The following is a 21,315-nucleotide window of genomic DNA, read 5'->3' as shown; positions in this document are numbered from 1 at the left end:
AAACATCTCCTCTTTAAAACATTTAGTCCAAGTTTGGATAGCAATTGCTTTTGTGAAAATTGATTGCATTTCACACATTGACTAGTTACTGAAAATTTATCTGTTATGTGGAAGAAATCGGTTGGCATTATTATTGTATATTAAAATCATAATATCTAACTAAACCAATTAACTAAGAAATTAAACATCTAAATTAATCTGTGAATAAGTGTATAGTTTTGACTCGAAGCCCACTTTGTTATTATATATTATACATGGTTCTAACAAATAAAATACGCGATTGGACCTGAAGCATATTAAAAATTTCCCCAGGCTTGATCCCTTATCCACTTTGTAGCCACCCACTTCTCCCCTTTTATCACAGGGCAGCTCCCATGGAGTGATGCCTGCAAAAGAAAATTATAGATAGTCAAACAATGAGCGTATCTAGTTCTGAAATATATATAAATTTTAGGATACATAATGATCAAAATATTGCTTGATTAATTAATTAGATAAATTAAATTCACTCGGTTATATTTTGGGCCTGAGGTCTTATTTATATTCAAAAAATTTATACAAAACTTTACACTTCAAAAAATTTACATTTTTTAAAATGTTATTCAACCATGTACGTTGAGGAAAAATTTTAGTACGGTTGTCAAATTGAAGGTTTGTTTTGAACGGATTAGTGTTTCTCATGTTGTAGAAGATATTTTTATTTTCTATACACATGGTGCTCATATTTTTTTTTCTCTCTTTACATGCATAAAAGTGAATCTACATATTTTTATGTGTTACAATATAAGAAACATTAATGAATCACATCAACTCGACATATATTGCCAATCAAAAACTTGATTATAAAACATCCACAACTAAGCACCTTTGTTGACAAATCTTTTTTTTTTTTACTTTTTTTTTTTGGTAAGCAATTTCATATATATTTTTATTATGAGAAGAGATCTTTATAATAAATTTAAAATGGGTTTATTGTTTCTTTTGTAAAGTGAAAATAATGTTATTTCTTACACACTCAGTAGATTTTTCTCTCTCTTGTTCTCATAGGGCACTATTTCCTTACATGTATGTGCAGGAGATAAAATTATTTTTTGGCCCGAGAAACATAAACCCTATTTAAAATATGAAGAAATGAGTGATTTGCTATTTGTTTTTTAATTAAAGAAGGAACTAGTCTTCAAAAAAATACTGAACAGAGTATTTTATAAAAGGCTATAAATTGAAAACATATTTCTACGTGCTTTTTGTGCTTTTTTCAGAAGCTATTTAAAAAATAAATAAATAAAATTCTACAGTACCTTAAGATTGGTATCTTGCTCAGTTAACAGATGATTTTAAATGTAGAATTCAATGACGAAAAAAGCACAAGCATGTTTACAAAGCCTCGTTTTCTAAAGCTTTTTTGTTTTGATGACATTGAAGAAAAAAAAAAAGACTTTGGATTTAATGCAAGTGCAGTTTTAACGATTTAAGAAAAGAAATATACTTTTCTTGAAAGCAACACATGTTAACACAGCAAGTGCAAAAATCTCGAAAAAGAAGAGTTACCTCAAAGGGTATAAAATAACTCACAAAATACGATACTGAATTCTCTCATGTTAAAAATTCGCATAATTGGGTCATGTGAAATATTTTATGCCTATCTCTTTTTCACATACATTAAATAAGTGAAGTCCAATTATCATTAATAAAAAAAAAAGATAGACACAAAAATTTTATATGACCATACTATAACATGAGAAGATCTATTTTCTAATAGATATAGTCTCCAGAAAGAAAAATTAGTATCAAAGGCTTGTAATATTTTTTAGGGTACTTTTTTTCTGTGGTTAATTTTTTTTTTTTTTGGCAACAGACATAGAAAAAATGGGACCCACTCATTTAAAAAAAACAAAAACAAGATCCGTCGGTATATCCTGGCTTTTTTATGTATTGCTGCAGAATTTATTTTTTTTCAGTAACAACAAAGCTATATTTCCCTATATTTAATATGATATTTATTGTACAACTTTACTTTTTATAGAAAGATTTTGTAAATAAAGATATTTGTGTCTATTAAAGATTTTCCCATTCACAAATGATATGCATACTGTTAAATTTTTTGAAAACATCCATTTCAATCACCCTAAGATAGAGAAGATGTCATTTATCATTTTGGTCTTTGAAAGAAAGTTACATAAATTTTGTTCCTCAATCATAGAAATTAACATAAAAAAATGTTCTTTAATTTGGATTGTGAATATGCCATTAATGAAGCTCTAGCTTAAGAACTGAATTGATATCACTTGTTACTATTGATAAGTTGAATGGATGTCAATTTCTTCAAAAGTTTTAATTGATGTCATTCTCTATAATCGTAAGACTAGATTGATATTAACTTTCTTTGATTGCATATTTGAAGAACTAAAATGAGTTTTTATCCTTTAAATTATCTTAGTTGAAGGAAGAGATCCGTTTTAATCTTGTGATCACTTGTAAAACAGTCTTCATGTCAGACTTGCCCATAGCATCAGTTAAAAACGATTACAACAAAGATTATAGGACAAAACTACTCACCGGGTCTATTGTACCATTAGGGAACAATGAGTAAAATAGAAGTCCATCTCCCTTGCGTGGCCTTACTCTTAGACCAATACAGTCCTCGTAACCATAGCTACCGTCCATGTTCAATCCATTCTGCAGAATAATAATGCAATAATTACGAAGTACCCGACAAGAAAATAGGAAGTATATGAATCAAGCTGTAGTCACAAACTTGGTTTTACCTCAAATCGAAACATGGTTTCCCCACCTTCTGGAACATCAGTTAAATATAGTAAAAATGAAGCCATCTGCATCGTTAACCAAAACAAACGTTAAGAATTGAACTCACTAAGAACCGTTACTTAAACAAACTACGCAAACTCAAAAAAAAAAAAAAAAATGTAGAGAAAGCGAGCGATTAGGGATATTAGAATATATGATGGAGATAAGTATAAGCAATTAGATTTGAATTAGGGATGCAGTAATATGGGAAAAAAATTGGTAGTTATATTGTGGATATTTTATCTAAGCATCATATGGATTTAAAACTTCTACTTAATAATGGAAAATAAAAATCGAGGCAGAGCTTAATAATGTATATCAGTATAATCAAATTGCACGGTAAAGAATAGTTCCAACTCAAAAAGTTTAAGTGGTTAGATAAAGATATCCTTTCACGTAAGAGTCAATTGAGTTTGAAGAGTGAATCATACAAATAAAATAACCATCTCAATAAAAGTTTAAGCCTTTATATGAAAGTTACATTAATAATTTTATATTATATTTCTCTAATCTACAAACATGCAATTACACACACCACTTTTACACTGACGCACAGACGAAAAGCATCAGAGTAAAACTAGACCTGTATAAACTTTAATTTGACCTACATTACAACACCACTACTACGCATTCCTTGTGTGTACAAACAAGTATGTAAAAGGTTTCTCTTGAAAAAAATTATAAGGTTTATCGCAGGGGTAATATCAAAAGAGCAAGACACAACCAGGTAGGCCAACTTCACTGTCTCTTTTCTTCTATTTTAAAATATTATACTCCCCTCCTTTAAAAGATTAATATGTGCTACATTTTTATCCAATTTAATGCGAATAATTCTCTTAAGGACAATTTTTTCTCTCTCTCAGTCACATGCTGTTAATTTTAAGCTCCTGCCATCCTATTATCGACTTTGTGACTTACAAAGATAAAATGAAGATTTTGGGTGAAAACCCGAAGCTGATATTTGGGGTGTTAAAAACCTATTTCATCTTCTAAAGCTAATATAGGAGGAATGTTCAAAAATAACTACTTCTATTCAAACCCGAGAAACTCTTTCTTTTCATCTCTACTAAAAGGTTCGTTTAACCAAGAATGAATCTTTTCATGTCACATGATCTCATGTGAGATGATTTTATCCGTTTAATTTTATTGACAAATCAACGGTGACGAGAGATGAATGAGTAAAAGTGTTGGAATAGAGAGTGAGGAAAGGATCAGAGTTTATTTATCTATGAATGAATGAAATTGTCTCACATGACCTAATAAATTCAATGACATGTTCCGGTTCGTTTATATTAGAATGTACTAGACTCATGTAGCACATTTTCATCTCTTAAGAAAGTGTAATTTTTCAAAATAGAAGAGAAGATAGTGTAACTTCTCTCTTAGAGGTGAGGAGTGTAATTTATCGTATGTATCATTTCTTATAGATTCAAACACCATGAAGTAGCCTTAGATGAATATCAAACTTCATAGAAAATGACAAGTCCTGTTGGTGTCGGGTGCTAAAACATGAATACTATCTGCATTACAGCTAGGGGTGTTCATCAACCGATCCAAACCGATTCAAACTGCGATAACCGAACCGAATAAACCGAAAACCGAAAAATTGAAAACCAAAAAAAAACCGCAAGTTTTAATTGAATTGGATCGGTTTTTGGTTGGAAGATGAAAACCGATCCAATATATTAATTTCTCTCTACCTACTTGGGTTTTTTTTCTAATCATAGCCTAAAAATTTCTAAACCCAAGACCTATTAATCCATCAACTAAACCAAAAAAAAAATATAGTCACATCTCACCGACAAACTTTTATCTTTGTAAAGTTTCATATCTCATTGCCCAAAAAAAAAAAACTATATTATAGTTTACTAATGTTTTTGTATTTCAAAAATAAATAAATTACAAAGCCAATATATAAAAAAGATGTTATTTGCAGAATAATCATGAAATAAATTTTAGGATTTTCAAAAAACCGAAAACCGATCCAATCCAAACCGGAAAAAATTGGATTGGATTAGATCGGATTTGAAAAAAAATCAAAACCGAATAGATGATTATATGATCAAACCGAAGGGATTGGATCGGATGATTTTTGCTTCTAAAACCGATCCAATCCAGACCGCTAACACCCCTAATTACAGCTAACCACAAATTCCATCACTAAAACAACTTGCAAACGAGAATGTACGAGTTTTACTTCAGACGTACCCTTTGGCTCTTTTGTGGGCCATATTCAGCAGGATGGAATGCATCATAATGAGAATTATATTTCTGTCCGACCTCATAGCGGAGGATATTAAATGCCTGAAACATAGTGATTCTTCAGATAATTTATATATCACCCTGAAAATAAGAGGTTTACAAATTCAACAAAATCAAAAAGCACCTGAGTTGCAGATAATATAAAGCTCAGGAAGGGAAGCTAATATTCAATGGTCTAAGCGTACAAGAGCATTCGTCCTAAAGGTGTTTACAGTTCCTTTCCACTTTCTTTCAATTCAAAAATGATTTTAACTAAAGGTGAAGTCAACTTCTCCAAACAATACTTTTATCCTAGATAGAAGTTTTTATTGCACTTATCAAAAGAAAAATTGAAGATAAAAAATTTCAGAAATCATAGTGCCATTAATATTTCAGCATCAGTGACCCTATTCTTTTTCTTCAATAGCAATGTCAACTGGTAGTTCAGGCACTGAAAACATAGCAACATGAGGACTATTACTCTGTTAGGGCAGGAAAGAATAAAGAAGTCACCATCTCATGTCATGACTGTTGGAGGTAATGAGTTTGGAGAGAAAAGGGTTTAGAGGTGCTTGAAGTATTACACCAAGATACATCAAATTCTGGAATGCTCAATATAGTGTTACCTACAGCTTAGGCAACCCTAGAGATAATGCAAGCTATTGGGCTCCAGTCCATATGGATCTAAATAACCATGCTTTTACCTATTGGGCTTATATGTGAACATACTATTGTTGATTATATTATTAATATGGGAAATATAAGAATCATGTTGCAGGAATGACACTATTCATTCCTGCAACAAGGATCCGGCAACGTATCTTTAGGATACGGCGCCGTATCCTGATTTTGGTTTGACTTTTTTTTTTAAGCGTGGGACCCACACTTGATTTGTGTGTGCAGGAAAATGGTCTTGTCATGTGACATGACAAAAAGCGAACCCTATTAATGTAACATCCCGGGCGGTGACGAGGGCGGGGAGTGATCGCCGGTGCGCAAGGGCACGGACAAGGAGCGGCTCCTGGCAGGCTTCTAGAGACGGGGGTACATGAATGAATCGAATCAACACCCAAAAGAGAGGGATTCCAAAGACTGTGCTGGTATGGGACGGTACAGTTGGGAATGGCTTATAAGAATTAATTGGTACTACCTATACTAACAAGATGCATCTACTTTTCGGTAGCCCGGTTCGGAAGAACTCCACAGTTAAGTGTGCTTGACTTGGAGCAATTCAGGGATGGGTGACCTCCTAGGAAGTTTTCCCGGAAAGTGTGCGAGTGAGGACAAAGCACGCTGAAAAGTCTCGTGTTAGTGTGTGGGGACAGTCGTTAATCCTTGCAAGTTGCCAGGCGTTACAATTAATATATCCAACAATGACAACACAAATGTTGGGTGGTTGAACCATGCAAGATTCGTTTTGTACAAATGGGTAAAACTCAAACCTCATGGGCATTAAATTTAGACAATAAAATTTCCCGCCAACCAAGAGGAACAAATCCACTGTTCGAAATTGTGTAAATTTACAAAATGATTCTCTGAATTTCCGTTAGCCCATACTCACCAATGAGTCAATTTTAATCCACCATTTCCGTACAGAAAGGTCTTTCATGTACTGCGAACCTATGTTTGTTAATTAAATGATCTCTTAATATTGAAAAAATAGATATTAGTATCTCTAATATGGTAAATCCATATCCCCATTCAACTTTGTCCTACAGCCCTAGAGCTAGCACCTCATTGGAATAGAGGGTATGTTAAACCGGTGAGACTAATTCCCCACCAAGATTTAGAATCTTTTCAAGGATCGAATATCAGACCTGATCGGCTGATCCTTGGGACACACTCCACTAACCAAGTGTGTCACCCTTGCAGGTTAGAAATTAATATTATCATACGGCAAATGTGATTGTAGTTTTGTCCGGGAGCATTGTGCACTGGAGTTTGCCCTTAATGTGATTGTCATTATTAACATTATGTTTATTGTTAATAGATTTGTTATGCTTCAAACATCAAAAACTGAGTCAGATCAAATAAGGTTATGTGAAGGAACAAGTCTGCCTCTATTAAAGAAACAATGTGGTTATAAACCTCCTGTAGTATGTTTTTAACTTAAGCCGGTAGGGGGAAAGATAAAACAAACAACAGGTTTTGACAAGCTTTTTTAAAATTCCTTTTCTGCACAGAGAGAGAGACAGAGAGAGAGAGAGAGACAGAGAGAGAGAGAGAGACAGCTAGTAGAGACGTTACCTCATAATGAGTCCTGGGAATTTTAGTTGCTCTGGCAATTTTCTCCTCAATGACATCTAATATCCCCATTTTATCCTCAGAAGCGCTAATAAACACACCAGAGCTGTTAAAAAAAATGTAAACATAAGCTCGTGATATATATTTATGGAACTTTGTGACATCATGAGCATCTTTGGATTTAAGGAAAAGGTCCTCATAACTATAATCACCAATTCTCCGATGGGCCAAATCATTTATCTTAGGTTTCCGTTAGCACCATACACACGCGTATAAAATATCAGCATATTACCAAATGCCTCATGAATTGAAACTCCCACGGATTAATAGAGGATATTATTTTGACGAAATTCAGTTTAAAACATAATAAATTTACGAAGCCTATGATCCAAGAACTGCATGAGGCCTCCCGTTCTGTCTACAAGCAGCTAATGGAAGGTCAACTCTTGCAGATAAGAGGTCAGGATTCAGGAAGTCAAAACAAGATGTTAACATCTTGCTCAAAAAGTTCGTTGTCCAGGTTAGAGGCAAGAAATAGAAGAGCAAATATAGAGGAATCAAATGGGTTGCGTCTTAATTTCTCAGACGCTGAAAATCATTGTCAGACTCACCATAATCCCAATCAGAATATACCATGTAATTATAAGTTTGTTATCTTAGTCGTTCGAATAATAAATGCTTTCTTGGGACGTTCGATTTAAGTACACGAGTCTTATTGACCTTTTGGATAAAATCATACAAAAAAATTTGGACACAATAAATTATACAATTAACCATTCTAATTTATGCTGTTTGTAATGAAGCCAAAAAGTTAATTCTTCTACAGAGACATAGTAGCATACACACTACCTTGTTCTGATCCCCTCTGTACTCTCCTTCGTATCTCCTTTGCGTAACGCCACCATTGATGGTTTGAGTCCTCTCCTTGCCATATAAATTATGCTTTCACATAGTTCTGCACTTGCAAAATTAGGAAAATATAGAGCGCGAGGGTACCAGCTCAAAACCTAAGGAACACAAATCAAAGATACATTTATTGGAGAGTCAAAGCTGAAGTCAATCCTTCATTAGAATCGTATGCTTAACACTGATCCTATCTAAAAAACAATGAAATAATAAATTTGAGCATTGTGATCCTTTTCATAAACGTCTATGAAATCAAAATATTAACATAGTAAATTCACCGAAATCAATTATCCAACCAACTAATTTCATAAACATTGCATTATGTCAAACCGGAAAAGAAATCATAAACTGCCGCGATCATCTCAAGTTCTTAACTGATGAAATGCTGACTTAATCTAACCTAGCGGAAAAAATATTTCAGCAAAAGATTGTGAATGCCTGAAGAAACAAAATTGCACACCTGGAAAGGAATCGATGTAATATAATCGTCACCGGACTCTCCAGGATGCAACAAACGGTACTCCGTCTCCTCCTTCATCGATTTTTCAAGCAAACTCGCCTTCATCCTCAACCTCAAGCTCAGATCATATTCATCTTCCTGCAAATTCTCATCGATCTCTTACTTCGAATATTTTCCAGCAAAACAAAACAAAATCTAAGAAAAACAAGCTTAAAATATTGAAGAATGTAATTATGATTGAGAAGGAAAACCTGAGAGTGAAAGAAGAGACTGGAACCAAACAATCCAGCGAGAAAGAAGAAGATGCATATAAGGAAAACAGAAGGCAAGCCGAACTTGTTCGTTCTCCAGCTCCAATTTCCTCTAACTGTTTTGGCTCTCATTTGGAATGTGTGCAGAGTTTTTTCGGTTTTTCCTTCTTCAAATTAAATGCTTAATGACTCCCACGCAATTCTGAAACTTAAGAAGTAGACTATGCGCTTCTCTCAGTGGACTGGTCTATTTCTAATGGATTTACAGGGGTGGTTCACGCTGTCTGTGTGCGCCCGCTTATTTGAAATTGAAAATTCAAGAGAGAGTTACTTATTGGATTCCATAATTAATATATAGCAAAAAGAAAAAAATGGCCACTTTTCCTTAAGCAGAACATTCATTAAGAAATACTTATTCGTCATGCGATCAAAGTTGTGAATAATTTTATCTTTTATATAAGTTATGTTGTAGAAAAAAGTGACTGTATAATGTTATAGAGATTCGTTTTGCGTGTCGTAATATTTTTATTTTTTTGGCTTCAAAATGTGTGGGCCCCACAAAATGATGTGAGTGTAGGAAACTTTATTATGTCATGTTAAATGATAAATGCAAATCTCATATATATATATATATATATGGCAAAATGATTTCTGCAGCTGTTGTACCTACAGCAAGCAAGGATACACGTCCGAATCCTAGGATACGACAACGGATCCTGAGTTTTTTTTTTTTTTTAAAAGCCGTGGGGCCCACTTTTTTGTGTCAGCTGTAGATAACACTATCTACGGCTGCTGCAGAAATGTTAAGCCCTATATATATATATATATATATATATATATATATATATATATATATATATATATAAGAAAAATATCTATCATTTTAAAGGATATAAGCTTATATCATTTTAGATCATAACCGTTGATTTCCGTCCATCAACCGTTATAATTTATTGGGTCAAACTTAATGGGCCAAATTTATTATTAATTAATTAATAATTTTGATCCAATAAATTATAACCGTTGATAGATGGAAATCAACGGTTAGGATCTAAAATGATATAAGCTTATATCCTTTAAAATGACAGATGATATTCCCTATATGTATATATGGAACTTATATAAAAATAAGAGAGAAAAAAATATGAACCCAAATATTTTTATATATATTATAGACATGAAAAACACTAATCTCATTCATTATCACATGTTATATATATGTAAGGGTGTTCAAAATGTCTAAAAGAATCAAACTGATCCATAACCAAACTGCTCCACATTTTAAAAATCGATTATTTTTAAAAATCAGTTTCATATGAAAGTGCATTTTATTTTATAAACTGGTTATTTACCAAACCATAAAAATAATTGGTTATCCATAACCAAACTGCTCTACAATTAAAGCACAAATAAGTATTATCTTTTATCATGCCTATTATATTAGTCAATTGACTCAAACTTCCAAACAATAAACTGGTAAAAGAAGTTAAGCAGCTCAAGTAGAAAATATTTATTAAAAAAAAACAAATACACATAAATCGAAAAGTTGCATTTTAAGAAAACACTTCTTATGTAACGTAACAACTTTTTTTCCCAAAAAAATAAATAACCATATATAGGCCTCTGGGAAAACTCATAACTTGACAAGGCGAAGGCTTTAAGATGACAAATATGAAGTTAAAAAATCATAACGAAAAGAGCAACGAAATTAATCAATTGACTTAACGTCTCTGAGAGCACCGTTAAAAAGACAATTCACAATAGATTTACTTATTTGTTCTTTAATTATAGAGCAGTTTGGTTATGGATAATTAATTATTTTTTGGTTTGTATAAAAATAAAATACAGTTTCATATGAAATCGATTTTAAAAAATAACCGATTTTTAAAATATGGAGCAGTTTGATTATGGATTGATTTAATTCTTTTGGAAATTTTGAACACCCCTATCCATATCTTCCTCCATCAGTTTAAATGAAACTCTTAGTAACATAGATTTTGAGAGAACGAAGAGCAGTTTTTTTAATAATTTTAAAATAATTCAACTGTTCTTCTACCAATCACTCTCAAAACAACGTGAAATAATTTCTATAAGAATCATCTTGTCCGAAGAGTTCCAAAACAATAAAAATTCTTGCAAGAAATAGTTGGTCAACTACCTATAACAGGGAGAAACAAACGACTACTTATAAAAATAGCACAATCCATCAAAAATCAAATTTGAATTTGTTAAAAATCGATTTTGAACTTCAACCGCTTTTGATTTAAAATCGGTTTTGAATTTAAATCGATTGAAAATCGGTTTTAAATGAAAATCGGTTATAAACCATAAATCGATTTTGGAACCGATTTCAAACCGGTTTAAAAATTAAAAACCAGTATTAAAAGAAGAAAATCGGTTCGGTTTGAAAACCAAACCATTTAAAATTGGTTTGGTTTTATTTTTGTTAAAATTAATTATGAACATGCATACCCTTGTTTATTAGAACAGTAAAATTATGCCAAAATATACAATAATTTTTAAAATTAAAAAAAAAAAAAAAGGTCTAGCATGACGTGAAGAGCTTTTAATTACTTTATAGCTGAGGTGGGTTACTCGTTGGACTCCCAACGAGACGCTTTTTCACCAGTAGCATTGTCAGTTAGACTAATTAACTTATAAATGAAATCTGATCTCCGGGACACTATTGAAGATGGATTGAATAATTTTGTTAAACAAATTATAAAATAGAAGCGTCTAGTCATGCGCTTAACACACAAACCACCACCACCACCCAAAAAAAAAAATACGTGTCTTGTCACGAATCATCTCTATTATCTTTATACTAAATTCAAAGTCAATGCCTTTAATCTCTCACTTATCTTGTATATCAATCTAGCGGCAATAAAAATGATAATAAGAGACGAAAATCTAAGTATAATTAGCCTTCTTAATATATAAATTACCAGTTTAAAAATAATTAATATATTTAATAACAAAGTGAGATTCTCTCTATTTATTTAAAATTGAATTCAAGTTTTCTCTCCTAATCTCCATTATTTTCTTTCTTCATTCATTTTAATAATTATAAGTTGATAAAATAATACTTAAAACTAAGTTATTTGATGAGGAAACTTTTATACTTTTTTTCCAAAAAAAAAAATGTGGAGGTTGCTAACCTCAAAACAAATGTGAGAGCTGAAGTCTGAAGAGACTTAATATTGATCATTCAATAATAAAGATCAATTTTACTTAAATCTAATGTTAATTATTCATGTAAAATTGAATGGCTAAAAAATCATTTTAATTGTCAATCTTTTTTCTATACAATAACTCACATAATTAATAAATTAAAATTGTTGGATATACGTGACATCGACTAAAGTTGAGTATAACACTTACGCTGATACGGGCGACCACAATTAATTAAACTGAAACATAGTTGGTAAATGTAAATATTATTTCTCCTTAAAAAAGTCATATAATTTACTGCTATTATTACTGTTAAACAATCTCTCTCGGAGGTTTAAGGCAAACAGCGTATACTAGCCTATTTACTAGGGCTGTATGATGTATCTTCCACTTAAAAACAGCCAAATCAAATCCATTTGTGAATTGATGCAATAATAATGATAGTAATAACGACAGAATAGGTTTATATTTACAATTTTTTTTTTTAGAAATTTTTACACATTATAATATGTATAATAATAAATAAAAAAATTTGAATGGACACCCAGAAAACTTTACTCTAACCAAGCTGGGATGAAAGTGGATTCGCTGTTGCTTTGCTAATTGATTATGCTCGTTCCCGGTACGTGCAGGCAACAGGAACAGAGTTCCAATTTGCGTGCAAGGTAACAGCCGCCACGTTGCTCAAGCAACAGTTCCATTCGCATTTCTCAGACCACAAAAATAAAAAAAGTACGAAATACATTTGGTTCGGATAATGTGAGTCCTAACTCCTAAGGATGCGAAGCACATCAGATGGACGGTACATAAGAAGCCCACGTGGACTAGATAGAAGCTTGTCCACATAACGAAGAGGCAGAGCAGAACCGCGGGATCTCCAGTCTATGAAAATCTGGAAAATGCACAAACGTTGTTTACTTCTCGTCCTCCTCCACGTAAATAACATGTGGTCCCTGGCATAAAGAGATAAAAAAAAAAAAAAAAAACCATTACTATTAATCAGTGAGCATAATTTATCTCACTCCTCTTCCTCTACTCCGAAATTGAACTGGGATTTAAAACTAGAACACAACACTGCTGCGTAGGTGAGAGCTTAAATTCAACAAGTAAATGATCAGACTTAATGTCTACTGCTCTCTAATTCCAAGTGCAAGACAAGCCAGACCAAGCAGCAGCTATGGTTCATTGATTATCAATAATCGCAGAGCTTCAAATTTTTCTCCTCGGATTTCAATCAGGGTTAAGGCCGTAAAAGATGAGATGGATGGGGAAAAAAGTGGATCTTCAGGACGTAGCTGGGATCCTGGGTTGGAAATTGAGGTCCCTTTTGAGCAGAGGCCGGTATGTATAAACAACTATCCATTTGTGGCTATAATTTTTTTCTTAGAATGATCCTCGATATCAACATGATATTGCATGGTGTAGTATTAGTGTATAAATTCATGGCTGAACCTAGCCATCTAAAAACACAATGCCAGCTGGTGAGTTACATATCCCTGCACACACATTTAAACAGGAACGGTTCGTTAGAAGGGATTTAAATGGATTATTAGTCACTGGGATAGTTCCACTAAAACTTGTTTCATTTTTAAATTTATGCTGACCCCGACACTCTCACGGTGTAATAGGTAAATGAGTACTCATCTCTGAAGAATGGAATTCTGTATTCATGGGGTGAACTGGGTCCGGAGTCGCTCTTCCTTCGCCTTGGAGGTCTCTGGTTGGTAGCATTCATAGTTCTTGGAGTGCCGATTGCAGCTGCAAGCTTTAATCCTTCTAGAGTAAGGAAGATGCAAAATCTATAAGTGCATAATTTTTGGACATCTAATCAAGTAACAGACCAGAAATTTTGATGCATACACAAGAATACATGCGAGCTGCACACAAACATAAACGTAACATTTACAAAGTGGCTCATAAAATTTCCTTCTGCCTGCGTTAATGTTCACAACCTTGCAGGAGCCTCTAAGATTTATACTAGCTGCTGGAACAGGAACACTCTTCATTGTGTCTTTGATTGTCTTGAGGATTTATCTGGTGCGTTCTAATCCTCTTTTCGTACCTCATGTCACAATCATTTCATTACTGGGGACTGGGAGTATTAGCCAGGAAATATGGGAAAATGTAATATGAATGATAAATTTCCCCCATACACCAACCCATTAAAATTTTAGGTATATACTCATTATTTTGAAGTATCATGTTAATCCTTCTTCTATTATAGTTCGCCGCCTAACTTATAGAGAAAGGTTTTCCCTGCTTTTGTGCTCCCCAACAGCCTAATAAAGTATTCAAATCTGTATTTGCATTTGTAGAGCAAGGATTGGAAGTTTAACGCACTTGGAACTCCCTTTTCTAGGCATGCATGTTCTTTACATTGTTGGCGAAGTGCAGTATCAACTGAATGTAATCTGTTCATGGTTCACAATAACTATACACGATGTTTAAGTGTCCGGCTGCACCTTCCTACTTAAATAACCGTTGCAGTTAAGATAATTGAATTACAATGCAGGGGTGGAGTTACGTTGGCGATAGACTTCTATCAGCAGTCATTCCTTATGAAGAAAGTGGATGGTATGACGGACAAATGTGGGTCAAGCCGCCAGAGGTTAGCCTCTTTTAGACATTCTTCCTTTACCTAGAGAGAACAGAACATACGTACCTCTTAGGACTTCCCTTGCCTAAAACTATATTCAAGGCTGTAGACTCAATGGGCCATAAGATACATACATTCCAAACTGACAAATTTACAGCTCCATCAATAGCAGGATTTTTTACTATTAAAATATGCATAAATGAATAGAAAAGCTGCCAATTTTAGATGTTGATTGCACTTTGGCACTAGGTACTTGAACAAAATCTACTACTGATATTTTTAGCAAAAGACAAGGCCATTGGTAAATGCTAAATTGAGACGGATCAGATGAGACAGCCTAAAGGCGAACAGATAATAGACGGATCTTGATTAAGCAACAAGCAGTCTGTTCAAAATTAATGAATATGAAGGATATGGAATAAAGTGTAATTGAAATGTGCTAACAAATATAGTAAAGGAACCAGTGACATTTTTCTTCTCTCTCTTTTCAGTCACTATAAACTGAAAACTCAGCTTTCTTTGCAGATCCTAGCTCGTGATAGATTGTTGGGCTCTTACAAGGTACTGGACATCGCAAAGTATGACAGCATTGCATGAATTCATTATGCAGAAAAATTTTGGGAGCAGTCTAGAAGAGCAATATGTTAAACTTGATTTATTGCAGCATGATTCACATATATTCCATGTCTCCAGGTTAAACCAGTTGTTAAATTGCTGAAGCAAACTCTAGTTGGGACTGGAGCATTACTTGTTACCGGAGTTATGCTATTTATCTTTGCTACACCAGTGGAGAATTTTCTTCAAACCACCTTCAACACAGCAGAAAATAAATCAACCGCCCGAGCTCCCAAGGTTAACACAAAGTTCAACCTAAGGTAAGGAAAGACATACAAAGATCCTGCACAATCTTCCAGATTATTTCCACCATGTCATTCCAATTTTTCAATTCATGTTGTAGTAAGGAGGAGTTGCTTAAATTGCCTGTAGAGGTGATAGCTGATGACGATCTAGCAGCTGCTGCTGCTGAGGCTGCTGATGGAAGACCTGTCTACTGTAGGGATAGGTTTTATCGAGCATTAGCAGGAGGTCAGTACTGCAAATGGGAAGATCTGGTCAAGTAAAGGACCAAAAAGAGGCAGATGTAATCAATTTCATTTAGTAAAGTTTATGATTTGTGGTGACACTATGGCCCAAAGCTTTATTCTATTAGTAAAGTAAGCAATTTAAGGCATTCAAAGCAAAAACAAAGCAAGCCTGAAATAGAAAGTGAAGAAACATAACTAAACATCACACTGAGCAATAACGTGATCATAATAAAACTACATGTTATAGTACTATTTGCATATAAATTCAGAGGGAACAGCAACATGAACAAGATAAATAGGCTTAAATGTATAGACAGATATACAAGTAGAGACATGCAAGTTCCACTTGTGTATTGGGACAAGTCTATTCAAGCAGCAAAAGATTGTATTGGAATATACCATGAGTTATGGTAGCCAAGTAAATTGCAGGATAGTGGATTCAGCAATACGACCATTCCGGTGAGGTGATGAAATTCCTAGCACAGTGAAACAACTAGCTTCCATAACACTGAACAAAACAAAGAAATTTGTTTCAATGACAGAGAGGCAACAGCAGAGGTATTTTCCACATATAGAAATCCATATATGTATATCCATAAAGATTATGATTGCACAGCGATTCGAGACAAGTAGCACCAGAGAACATTCTTGACAAAATCAATGTCGGTGCTAATCAGCTCAGTCATGATATCGATTCCTTAAATATTAAAACAGCACCAGCAGCCAATCCTTGACCAAGTGAACTCAGTATTTGGCTAACATATCCAGCACCAGGCAGATCAAAAGTTGAATTTACTCTAGCCAAGTAAATAAAACTAATAGAGGCTTCTAATGAGTTTTCCTTTCAGTATTTTCAGAGCATCCCTCCCGAGAATCATTGTATTATTGTAAATGAACAAAGAAATATTCCAAAATCACTAAATGGAGATCATTAAAGAATCTGTTGATCTGTCATAATTGGTCTAGCAATGACTCAGTAAATTCGTTGACCGTGTCATCCACCCAATGGATATTCATGTACCTATTGCACAAGTTTCCTGCACCAGTGAAGAATTCGGAACATTTGAGCTCCAAAACCATTCTTAAATGTTTTCTTGCTAGCTTTGGCATATTCAAGATCAAGTGTCCGATAAGCAAGACCAAACAGATACATTGCTGGATGAAGTCTTCTGCAGTTTGCAGAACTGAGACAGGTCAGGATACACCATAGGCAAATATTTGAGTTGGGTTGTTGGGACATAATTTCTAAAACTTCTCTTGGTTCCATGAAGTAGTTCTTCACAAAGTTAAGAGAAGACAAGAAATGTCCATTTACTTACCTGTCAGCTTCCTCACTATAATCCAAGCCATCCCAGAACCTTTGTGATGGCATAGTATGACCATTCTTATCTTTGCCATATGTTTCAACATACCAACCCCCTATGTCATGGAAGCCACAACGAGGCTCAAATAGCCAAAATCTGTATAATTAAGGGGTTAAAATTATTAAAAAGTATTGCAAGCAGTAATGAGAGAGCAACATATGATCTTCATGAATAACAAGTTGTAGTATCATAAAAAAATGAACATAAGCTTGGGAACACAGCAGTAAGTTTATTTTTGCAGCTAGAAGCACAACACTGTGTAGAGAGAAGAGTCCTGAGCAATAAATCTACAATATTACTCCATCAATTCATGGTTCTTTCCTGAGAAGGTATAGCAACATCATTTTCCAGATAACTGAAAGTTGAAAACGACATAAGTAAATTAATCCAATGACCAAATTGCTTTAAGCTTTGATAGAACCATTTATTAGTCAATAACATCAACACTTAAAAAACAAACCAGCAAACATGAAATGAGAAGATTGCCATGCATAATATGACCACAACATGTTCTACCAAAGAAAGAAATCAACTGTATACAAAAAAAAAAAAAAAGAAATCAACACACGATATATTTACTTATTTACTAGGAAAGATTATGACATTCACACCCATTTTCTATAAAAGATAAAAGAGCATATAGCATCAGTTAATGAACAGCAAAGAGATTTTTGTGCTAACTCAAACATCAATAAGATTATAGAGAGATGCTAGAGCTTTACTTGCTTGGCGGCAAACGAGCTCTAGTGCATCTACACTCACAAACTGAAACTTTCTCACCCACTTCATACCAGTGCATATGCTTCACCTGAAAATTTTATCATACATAACATTACATATTTACAAGCATCTAGCTATACCAAGTTAAAATACTAAATTTCTAGCAAGATCCTGAAGCCCAAACCATGTTTCTTCTCACATTTAAAAATACAAAAAATGGAAACAAACAAAGTTTAGTACTTATGCACAAGTAAAAACCCCCTTTAGGTTCTAAGTGTTAAACCAACAAGGCCTCGGGAAAGAAACTTTACATACCATCAACGTTCTATGTTTCATAATAACATGGGTCTTTGCACCACTGTTATTGTAGACATAACAACAACCTTCGTCTGGACTGCTTCCAAGTCCAGATATGGTTCCCAAATGAATTCTGCTTCCAACTGCACCATTTGCAGAGCAATTTTTGGAAAAGACACTACTGGTATGTTTGGGATCTTCGTCTGAATTAAGGAACACATGAATGTGATCTACATCATCTTCTTTCTGCAACGCACCAGAATAGCATCTAGGTAGGACCCTAGATGCTGTAGCAACCACTCTCCCAGAGACATGCAATTCTAGATCTCTATATGCATCTGATACATTACATGAAATTTTAGAGCTATGACCTTGATGAGTTCCAAAATCATCTGGGCTTTCAGTATTCCTGTGGATGTTCACATTTGTTGTGGATGGACACAAGCCTGAATGGAAGGATCTAAAAGAAGTTAAAGTTTCAATATTGCTAGATGATATCTCAGGAATCTTGTTCACTAGGCATACCATCCCAAAAAGATCACGGCCTGAAACCAAGTGCAAAACCTCATGAGTTTCGTAAGAGGACCTCTCCTCAGCCTCAAAGCAGTCAGGAAGAAGCTCCATGGGCATAGAATCAATTTCAGGGCCGTAGTATGCTGCATGAATAGCTGAATAAAAATCTCTCTCAAGTAAATCAAAATAGCCTGTTCCCACCATCTCCTTCTTCTCTGACAAAATATCATTTATAGCTAATCTGTACCACTTCAACCATTCAACAACTTCCATCTCCTTCAACGTAGTAGCCTGTGATTTGTATATGTGCAATTTTGAACCCTGCCGAGAATGCTTTTGCATAAGCTTTTTCTGAGACAACAGGTACATGTCATAATGGGCTCTCTTTTGAGAATCAGAAAGAATCTGCAACGCATCATGGATTATTCTGTTAATTCAATATTCCCTGTAAAGTAAGCCAAAGAAAAAACCTCATTCTAGTTACCCACCAGACTCCATATCATGATCTGAGAGATTTCCAGCGGTTAAATTCATGAAGTAGGTGGTTATCTTGCTAATATGGAACGAATATAACCAATAAAAAAAAAAAAAAAAATCAGCAGAAAACATAAAGCCAAGAAATATGTCCAAGACCGTGCACATATTATCCAAAATTGTAAAACTCCAACATATAGTGGTTTGTTCCATTACTAACTTGACACAATTTCTTATCGAGCAACCAATACAAGCAACAACAAAACCAATGTAGTACGATGAACAACAGAACGGCAGACACAAATTCATGAGACAAATTATCAAAGATCAAACAGACAGCCATTAAGCGAACTTACTATCCGTTTTTTCGTCAGATTGAACTATTGGGTGTTGAAAGTCCTTGAAAATGGATTAACAAAATAGGCTAGCGAAGGTTATTGTGAGCAAGTTATTTCTCAGCTAATAGAGCCATTTAATTATCAACCTGGATATAAATTCGATATAGTCAGAATATTCAAGTAAAACAAACTATTCAGACCCTTACACAAAATCGTAAAGAAAATAAAATATCCCCTAAACATAATTTTAGAGCATTCTTCTATGAGCCAAACTTCGTTGATTCGTTTTCATTCAAGCTCTAATTTAAGCTATCTCAAAAGTTTTGCTCAGGAATAAAACTTCCCCTAAACCTCTGACTCTGAGGCTATAAACCTAAGCATGATTTGCACGCACCTCGTAGGCGGCTAGGATTTGCACAAATCGTCGAGATGCAGTGGAATCGCTCCTTGAATCAGCGAGGTCCGGGTGAGTTTCTTTGGCCAATTTGCGAAACGACGCTTTTATCTCAGCAAATGAGCTGGTATCCGACACTCCTAACAGTTCGTACGCGTTCTCTACGGGAAAATCTGTCCAAGCTGATTCAGAGGCGCTACTGAAGCCATGTTCTCTGCAACTCCGACACAGAAATACGACGACGTAGCCCGTTGAAACGGTGCCGTTTGGTATAATTGATATCGTAGAAATTGGCCTCCGGTGATTGATTCCAACGACTGTGCCGTACTCGGCGAGATAAACCATAGTTTTCCCTGTCTTTTCTTTTGTTTTAGTGTAGTTGGAAAAAGAATATGTAATGGCAGACCCTCCGTACAAGAACAGCACTCAGGGAAGTAGATGCACAACCGTGAGTGTGAAGGTATCTGAAAAAGGTCGCGATAAGCTCCCCGCGTATAGCACAGAGTATGCGCTCTAGGCTATTGCATTTGTCAAACGAAGACACGTGGTTTAGAATCACCAACACGGAATACGACACAACACGTTAATTCTAAAAAGATAATTTAACACGTTTTGACACGTTAGAACACGTTTTATATTATATAATATTTTTAATATATGTAGTGTTTATATATTTAATATTTAATAATTTAACAAAAAGATAAAACTAAACTTATAATCCCTATCAATTTTACAAAGAAACATAAGATATCGCAAATGTTTATATGAAACTCAATAAAATAGTAATCATAATCCGACAAATCTAATAGTTAAAACTCAAAATGCAACGCAACATAACATTTAAACCTTTTTTGAGTCTTTACAACAAGAATTGAAGTGTGGAAAAGTGTTGGAGTGTCAGTGAATGTCGAAAAGTGTCGAACACGACACGACAAGTTAGAAATTTTAAAGTGTAAGTGTTTCATAGGTTTTATTTTTTGCGATAATTTCTTTGTTAACGCTGAGGGAGCATTTGTTATACGACAACAAAAATTTACCGCGAATCACAGCAATTTGCTAGGAAATGGTAATATGACCAAAAAAAAAATTATTTGATAGGTTAAAAGATTTAGAGAAATGTTGCTTAAGTTTTTTATACTATTTTTAATGAGTAAAGTCCATAATAAAAGATATGATATATGTTTTTTTTCCTTACAAAAAAAAATTAATTTTTGATCTCTCGAAATTCAAATTTTTAAAAAATGTGATCCCTCAAAAAAAGACTCAATATAATCCCAAAAAATAATTAATATAAGTATTTTTTTATAAAGGACAAAAATGAAAATCCTATTTTTTTTTGGAAACTCAGAAAAAACTTTACTTATATTTAATTGATGGGAAAAGTGTTTGTCATTTTAAATAACAAGAAGTAATGTCATTTTAAGAGAGATGCAGACACAGAAAATTTAAATTTTAA

General features: G+C 33.9%; 3 protein-coding genes across 7 annotated transcripts; 1 reads left to right on the top strand and 2 right to left on the bottom strand.

Annotated features, from left to right (window-relative positions):
- Positions 1–234: 234 nt before the first annotated feature.
- On the bottom strand, positions 235–9,200 carry LOC133288204 (probable prolyl 4-hydroxylase 9). Its single transcript, XM_061485919.1, has 8 exons — positions 8,908–9,200; positions 8,657–8,794; positions 8,140–8,297; positions 7,294–7,396; positions 5,014–5,109; positions 2,766–2,831; positions 2,557–2,676; positions 235–386 (listed from the first exon to the last, which is right to left on the bottom strand). Exons 1-8 carry the CDS (start codon positions 9,037–9,039, stop codon positions 297–299), a joined length of 903 nt encoding a protein of 300 aa, XP_061341903.1. The 5' UTR covers positions 9,040–9,200; the 3' UTR covers positions 235–296.
- Positions 9,201–13,054: 3,854 nt separating this feature from the next.
- On the top strand, positions 13,055–15,857 carry LOC133287334 (protein CONSERVED IN THE GREEN LINEAGE AND DIATOMS 27, chloroplastic). 2 transcript variants are annotated; one of them, XM_061484922.1, is made up of 7 exons: positions 13,055–13,419; positions 13,707–13,859; positions 14,038–14,115; positions 14,591–14,686; positions 15,200–15,235; positions 15,368–15,549; positions 15,662–15,857. In XM_061484922.1, the coding sequence occupies exons 1-7, from the start codon at positions 13,189–13,191 to the stop codon at positions 15,672–15,674; spliced, it is 789 nt and encodes a 262-aa protein (XP_061340906.1). In that variant the 5' UTR covers positions 13,055–13,188; the 3' UTR covers positions 15,675–15,857. The 2 variants fall into 2 exon arrangements, with proteins under 2 accessions (XP_061340906.1, XP_061340897.1); XM_061484913.1 differs by having other exon boundaries at positions 13,060–13,419; positions 15,633–15,857.
- A 133-nt stretch (positions 15,858–15,990) lies between these two features.
- On the bottom strand, positions 15,991–20,306 carry LOC133287313 (uncharacterized). 4 transcript variants are annotated; one of them, XM_061484896.1, is made up of 6 exons: positions 19,860–19,942; positions 19,142–19,206; positions 18,159–19,058; positions 17,846–17,931; positions 17,079–17,219; positions 15,991–16,943 (listed from the first exon to the last, which is right to left on the bottom strand). In XM_061484896.1, exons 2-6 carry the CDS (start codon positions 19,154–19,156, stop codon positions 16,781–16,783), a joined length of 1,305 nt encoding a protein of 434 aa, XP_061340880.1. In that variant the 5' UTR covers positions 19,157–19,206; positions 19,860–19,942; the 3' UTR covers positions 15,991–16,780. The 4 variants fall into 4 exon arrangements, 3 of the variants coding, with proteins under 3 accessions (XP_061340880.1, XP_061340872.1, XP_061340886.1); XM_061484888.1 differs by lacking the exon at positions 19,142–19,206 and having other exon boundaries at positions 19,860–20,306; XM_061484902.1 differs by lacking the exon at positions 19,142–19,206 and having other exon boundaries at positions 18,159–19,098; positions 19,860–19,947.
- Positions 20,307–21,315: the final 1,009 nt, after the last annotated feature.

Source organism: Gastrolobium bilobum, unplaced genomic scaffold, assembly GCF_033153095.1.
Source record: "Gastrolobium bilobum isolate Gb01-03AN ecotype WA unplaced genomic scaffold, APGP_CSIRO_Gbil_v1 utg2810, whole genome shotgun sequence".
Taxonomy (NCBI): domain Eukaryota; kingdom Viridiplantae; phylum Streptophyta; class Magnoliopsida; order Fabales; family Fabaceae; genus Gastrolobium; species Gastrolobium bilobum.
This window is presented reverse-complemented; position numbering and strand designations above follow the sequence as displayed.